The following is a 6,795-nucleotide window of genomic DNA, read 5'->3' on the forward strand; positions in this document are numbered from 1 at the left end:
ATATGGACTACGTACAGACAAAATATGGGAACAAACATACAATAATGTGTCTATATACACCCAACTCAGAAAAATAATAATTAGAACACCTTATATTTGTGAACGGAGGGAGTACTACAAATACATGAACTGTTAAGCCAAGCACGGGCCAACCTTTTTGCACATAGAATGGATACGTATGCATCATACGATAAATTAATACACACACGTAGGATCGACTTTGAGGAGTATACCAATAGTGCATCATGTAAGGAGTAACGGCAGCCATCTATGATATTTTTTTCTACATTTTACGATCAAAATGGATTGACGGGGAAACCTATACCAAAGTTCAGCAATATTATAGGAACCGTATTTCCACATGTAGCACATCCACCCAAGACAACACATTGTACTTCCATCTGCATTGGACAATGATTTGTTCCAGTGCGTGCTAAAATTCTTGGTAAATGCTTTGGTGACGAGGACGCCTTTTTTCCTTTTGAAGAACTTGCTTGCAGGAATAAACATCTTTTCACCTTACGTGATGCATCCCAACATATCTACCTAATTCGGTCTCCATGATAGCACCAAAAGCTCATAAACACATCATTTTCAAATATGACCCATATGTCGTAAATTAGGGCTTGGTAACATGTATAATCGTGGTGAACTGATTGTCAAACTGGGTGAGACCGATGTCGTGGGAAGCACTTGCTAATCTATTAATTGCCTGATCATATATATAATTCAAGGTGTGCTAATTAGGTTCCTCTTCGCTTTGAAAAGGGTGGCTCCAGTAAGAAGGGTGCATGATGATTCCACGAGACCAGAATAATATCATGGCACCAAACAAATTAAACATATATTTCCACCTTGTGGGGGGCAGAACGCAGCATATATATGGCTGCTGATTGCAATTCATGTTTCGACAGACCACATCAACATTAAACAATTACCTATCCCGCCATCCGTACGCAAGACATCAATTATTATGAGATAAGACTGCTTTACGAGTCCAACACGATGCATAGGCTAAATTAATTTTCTGCACTACATGCATGTCTAATTTTATTTGTATTTATCTTCACCCTTAACACTAACTAGCCAGATTCGTTGTTTAATTACTCCCAATGAATACTTCAATTAATTTGTTAAAGAGTGGAATGATGCCTAAATTTAATCAAACTGTCAATTTAGTATTTAGAGTAATATTTATTTGCCACACCTTAGTTGTGTGTTGCGACAACAATTATCCCATTTAACATATATAACTTGCCATGTTTTACTCTTAGTTGTGATATTGCGACTACCTTTTACCCTTATTTTATTATTATTTTCCAAACTGAAAACGGGGATCAACTTGTTAGGATGACATGAGAGTTAAATGACAGACAATCAAAGTGGCGTCCGAAATTATGTCCGATTTCATGAAATCCCAATCAAATTCGATAAAATTGTGTTATTTTTGTTGAATAGTAGTGGGCACCCCCCCCCCCCCCCCCCCCCCGGCAAGTAGCAAATACAAACTTGAATTGTATGTCTAAGCAGCTACCATGTGATCTTGACACATGGGACCACCTTATTACTTTGGAGAAATAATAGATGTGGGTAAAATCCGTCAGCTAATCATAATTAATAAGGGATCAAATGTGGCAATATTTTCTTAATGGGTAAAAGTTTTACAAGGTTACAATTAGAGGGGTTATGGGGAGTGGGGGTGGGGGGGGGGGGCGATTTTCATACTCTAGAGCTTATATCACGTCAATAAAGTAGCAATGGATCGAAATGATAGAGTGAGTTCCGGTCTGAACTATACACAAGTTTCATGAGAAGCGGATGACTTTTCATAAGGAATGTTTCAAAGTTGGCACAACCACGAAAATTAAGTGATCATTTCATTAACCCATTGAATAGGCACACAGATATCAAACATACTATCTTAGTCAAGAGCCACACACAAAATGATGTGGCAGGAATTTAAATGAGTTATTTTTGTGGAAATGCATAACGTAAAAAAAAATTCAAGGAGACGATAGGAAATAAACTCTGTTGTCCGGAATTTAGAATGATATATGATTTCATATAAACATGTAGGGACATTTTGACAGAACCAGGAAAAATAGCTCGCTTGCTTCTCCGAAACATGAAGAAGTGCTACATGTGAATTTATTGAGAAAGAAGATGATACAACATGAAAGAAGGCATGAGGCAGACATCGCCAAAGCAACACTACTCAACTGAGAAAACCTAAACGACCTAGGATCAGTAACCCAAAAGTCGGCGATCCACGAGTGAAAGATGATAATACACAACCTAGACTAGCATGGAATCAAGAATCATCCACAACAAGAACTTGTAGCCGAGCCACATTAAAACGACCCAAATTCGACCACCAAAACAGCGACATGTTGCTGTGACAGGAGCACAAGCATCGCAAAGATAAATCTACCACTAGCCTTGAACCAAACCACTTGCACGAGCATAGGTGCAACATCACCGAGCTGGCGAGACCACCAGCTCAATGCTGATGGAATAGCCTCCACCCAGGCCGTAGAAGGAGGACCATGGGGGTGAACAGCCACAACCCAGAGGGAGCAGGAAGGCACACTCCATCATCGGGGACGATGACCAACGAGAAGTAGACGCACTAGATTCAACATGGCAACAACAGGATCTCAGACGATCTAGGATAGTTTGAAGATATCTCACTTGCCTCTAGTTGGATGAAATCAATCACAAAAAAAGATAAAATTGTACCAGTGCCAGAGCCATAATGAAAGACCAAACACCAATATACATATGATTTGCCTCTTGTACATGAGATGATGGCTATTTATAAGTTGAAGTCTAGGGAAAATAATAAAATACCAAATGGAAAAAACCAACGGCTCTGGGGTCTAGGTTAATTAATTTGTTGACAAGATGATGAAAAGCAAGCTAATGTGACAAATCTCCCGGTAATCGGAAGAAGAAAACACCATCCACAACATCACAGATCTCCACGTCACTATCCAATACCTCTTCCTCCTCATGTCCTTCATCATCACCGGAGGCGCACTCGTTCAAATCCAAGCTAAAACATGGCGGCTTCATCACCCCCTTCTCCACGCCGCCACTGTCTTCCTCGCCGCCTATGACCTTCTGCTTGACGACCCGAGGAGAGGAAGCCCTAGATCTCGAGTCGAATGCTTCGCAGCTCAGCACTACGATGGCATCCTCGAGACTGATATCAACGCCATTGCAACCACTCACCCTTCCACTAGCAATCGCTCTCTTGATGCCGATCTCTGATTCAAGGTTCATTTGCTCGACATCGTCGATCATCAGCACCCGGCGAGGATTCTCGCGGATCGCTTCGTAAAACCTTTGTGCGCAGCCATGCTCGTAGTCCGGCGATCTCTGCCTCTTGCCGGAAAGCTCGCCAGAGCTCGAACTGGAGTGAACCGGGGTGCAGCCGGCTGATGATATGGAGATGAAGTCATTGTAGGATCCAAAGACGAGCTTGGCGATCTCCAGAGCCATGGACTTCTTGCCGTCGCGGTCGCTCCCTTTGAAGAGCAGCCACGTCGTCGAGCTCGGCGTCGGCGTGTCTCGCTGCCTCGCCATGCCGGACCGGCGTTGGAGCACAGCGCTGGCGACGCCCGCTGCCATGTCCTTAATGTGCCACGGCACGCAATCCTCGAGCGTGCCGCACATGATCTTGAGGTTTTCTGCGGTAAGCTCCGTGAACTTCGGGCGCCGCCGCTCCGGATCTGCCGTACCTCCGGCGTGACCGTTGGGTGACTTGGATTGAACCGTGATGGATTCCGGGAAAGCGATTTCGGTATTATGCCACCGAGGAAGATCACGAATGGCCTCCGCCCTTGTGGCCGGACCGTCGTGCCCTTGGTTCGACGGCGGCCACGGTTGCCTCGGCTCCGGATGACATGGCTTGGACGAGCTCATCGTCATCGGGTTGTTGTTGTAGCCGGAGAGGGAGGATGCTGCCGGTGATGTAGGGGATGAGAAGCTCAAGGTTAGCTCCGATGTATGGTGGTGCGTTGCTGACCAATTGCGCACGGGGTTCCATAGATCTTGCAACTGCATGCGAAAAATGTACAGATGCTTAATTAGCTAAGGAAACATTCCGTCGCCATGCTAGTAAATAATTATTTCCCGTGACATGTTAATTTTGTGCGTGCATGTACGTACCTGCTGAAAGCTGGTACTGCTGCTCGTCGGTGTGGTGTGATATGGGTCATGGTACCGGCGAAGCCATGACGGTATGTTCGGCTCCGGGGACGGCGTCCTGGCGCACCAACTAAGCTCGCTCTCGCCGGTAGTGGCCGCACCGTTGACCAAGGGCCACCCCGTTATCGATCTTCCTGCTTGCTGGCTAGCCTGTGCCTCACTGCACGAACGAAAATCAATCAATCAGGAAATTAACTTTCTTTTAATAATTCGTAAAAAAATTCGATGCAATGTTAAACGATCGAAGACTCGAAGTAGCCACGAGCCCACGATCGAGCTTGTAGTTAAGCACGTACATGGTGCAGCTGAGGCTTAACGCGAGGCTGCCGCCGTCTGGCACGACGAGGGGGTGAATCCCCCACACGGCCTCCAAAGATGGCTGCCCGAGCCTGCACTTCATGAACACCGTGCGGCTCGCAAACCCTAGCAGCCAGAACCTTCCGCCGCCGGAGCCAGAGTCGCCGGACACCAGGCCACTCACCTCCATGACGGCGTGCTCAACGGGGCAGTAGTACTGTGAGTGTCCGCCTTGAACATGCTCGCCTCTTCTCTTGTGCCAGGCGTCGGCCGCGTAGGCGAGGTCCTCTACGACGAGCGCGACGCCCTTACCGGCGGCGCGGGCCTCGCAAACGAGCGCGCGGAGTTCGCCGGTCTTGGCTTCCACCTCCTCCCTCGTCGCGTGCCGGAACGACGTGACGGAGAGCGGCACGAACTGGACGCTCTTGAGACGCTCGTGGTGCCGGTGGTGAAGCTCCGACTTGCTCACCTTGTCCATCACGGCCTTCACCGCCGCCTCCGCGCCCTCGCCGACGACGACCAAGCACCGCTTCGTCCCGCTCGCCATGCACTCTAGCACGCGCATGGCGTCGTCGCCGCCGGCCGACTTTGCTCTGGAATCCTGAACAGAGCTCGTCGTCGTCATGTTAGCCACGCGTTCCAACGACGGCGACGACGAGGAGACGGCCTTCTCGACGTTGTCCTTCACCTGCGAGCTGGAAAATCCGGCCTCGCGCATGACACGGCTCACGCTCGGGTCGTCGAGGATGGAGACGATGAGCTGCTCCAGCTCGACCTTGGCGGCAAGCACCGGCGCGGCCGTCTGCTGGACGCCGTCCCCGGCGCCCCCGCGGCGCTGATGCGCCTGCGCGCGCTTGAACGCGGCGACGAGCGCGTTGGACAGCGCGGGTGCGTCGGAGGCGCCGCGGTGGTGGTGATGGTGCTGCATGTGCGCGCCGCCGTGGAACATGGCAGCGGGTCCGGAGGTGGGGAGGCGGTTGAGCGCGACGTTGAAGCAGAGCTCGAGGGCCTTGCACTGGAGCGGGTGGGAGTGGGAGCGGAGACAGGCGGCGCGGAGCAGCCCGGCCGGCGCCGGGGGAAGGAGCATGGCGGTGGCGACGTGGAGCGGGGTGACCTGCGCGTGGCCGCGCCGCCGTGCCAGTGTGACCGCCTGCCTCACCACGGATGCCGCCTCCGGCGCCAGAGCCTGCTGCACCGCGCAGCCGCCGGCACGCATCTTTGCAAGAAAGCTGGTACGTGCGTACGTTGCTGAATCTACCTGGCGTGGCTAGCTCGCTCTCTCTTCTTGTGCTAGCTAGACTAGTAAGTGGCATGGAGTGGGGTTGGTCTGTGTTAATTTTTGGCAGTAATATATACCAGCCTTGTGCTAGTCCAGTCCAGTTACTATCTTGTGTCGTGGCAGAAAGTTGAGCATGGATATTGTAAGTTATTGTACCCGTACGTTCGTTGTAGTGCTGTCATACGTGTTAAGATGTCTAATTAGCGTTGCATAAAAATCATCGCCCCTCCATCCCTCTTTCTTTCTTGTGCGCGTTGGAAAATGTGGTGATCTTCTGCTTTTTGGTGCAGCGTAGGGTGCAATTGGCCGGAGGTGTCGTGTGGTTCTGTTAAGGAATGTGCAAAGCATGTGGGGGCCTAGGGCATCTCCAACACCGACTCTTAAACGCCCGTATACATCCGGGTCATGTTGTCTATACGTGTTGTGTCATCCAACACGGGCCTATATTGGGTTGTCGACGGTCCAGACGCATTTTTCTCGTAAAACGGAGACAGAGGGGTCCGGAAAGCAGATATATAGGACTCCGACACCCGCGGCCCACCCAAAACCCCCTCCCGGTCCCATTTTCTTTCAATCCGGCCCTTATCATCCCTTATTTTGCATCTGCATCCTCCTCCTCCGACGCCGCCACTGTACCTCTCCGGCCGGCCCACAGGCATTGCCGGACCTCCGCAACCATCATCAACGCACCCACTCGCCTTCTATGGCAGCGTCGCCCACCTAGGACACGTCCGTAGACAATTACACCCCCCCACCCGTCGACGACGTCCATGCTGGTTGTCACCACGCCCGTTAGGTGTTCGGTCCAATGTCACTGAGCTTATTTTCGAACGCCATGTCGTTTTCTTATAGTACGAAGGATGGCGGGGTACTCTACCATGGAGGATGAGTTGTTGTGTGATGCATGGTTGGACGTATCCACGGGTTTCATAGGCGGGAGCAGAGAGGGATCTTCTGACAGCAAGTGCATGAATTGTTTCAAGCATGAAAGCACATTGCGCCCTATG

General features: G+C 50.2%; 1 protein-coding gene across 1 annotated transcript; it reads right to left on the reverse strand.

The window, feature by feature from the left end:
* Positions 1-2,713: 2,713 nt before the first annotated feature.
* On the reverse strand, positions 2,714-5,833 carry LOC109780758 (protein SMAX1-LIKE 3). Its single transcript, XM_020339339.4, has 3 exons — positions 4,509-5,833; positions 4,174-4,372; positions 2,714-4,062 (listed from the first exon to the last, which is right to left on the reverse strand). Exons 1-3 carry the CDS (start codon positions 5,723-5,725, stop codon positions 2,920-2,922), a joined length of 2,559 nt encoding a protein of 852 aa, XP_020194928.1. The 5' UTR covers positions 5,726-5,833; the 3' UTR covers positions 2,714-2,919.
* Between the last annotated feature and the right edge of the window lie 962 nt (positions 5,834-6,795).

This window comes from Aegilops tauschii, chromosome 4, assembly GCF_002575655.3.
Source record: "Aegilops tauschii subsp. strangulata cultivar AL8/78 chromosome 4, Aet v6.0, whole genome shotgun sequence".
NCBI lineage: Eukaryota > Viridiplantae > Streptophyta > Magnoliopsida > Poales > Poaceae > Aegilops > Aegilops tauschii.

Coding starts and splice junctions, on each gene's coding strand:
- LOC109780758 (XM_020339339.4), bottom strand. CDS start 5,725: ATGCGTGCCGGCGGCTGCGCGGTGCAGCAGGCTCTGGCGCCGGAGGCG. Junction 4,373..4,508: donor TTAAGCCTCAGCTGCACCAT/GTACGTGCTTAA, acceptor TCGTTCGTGCAG/TGAGGCACAGGCTAGCCAGC. Junction 4,063..4,173: donor GCAGTACCAGCTTTCAGCAG/GTACGTACATGC, acceptor TTTCGCATGCAG/TTGCAAGATCTATGGAACCC.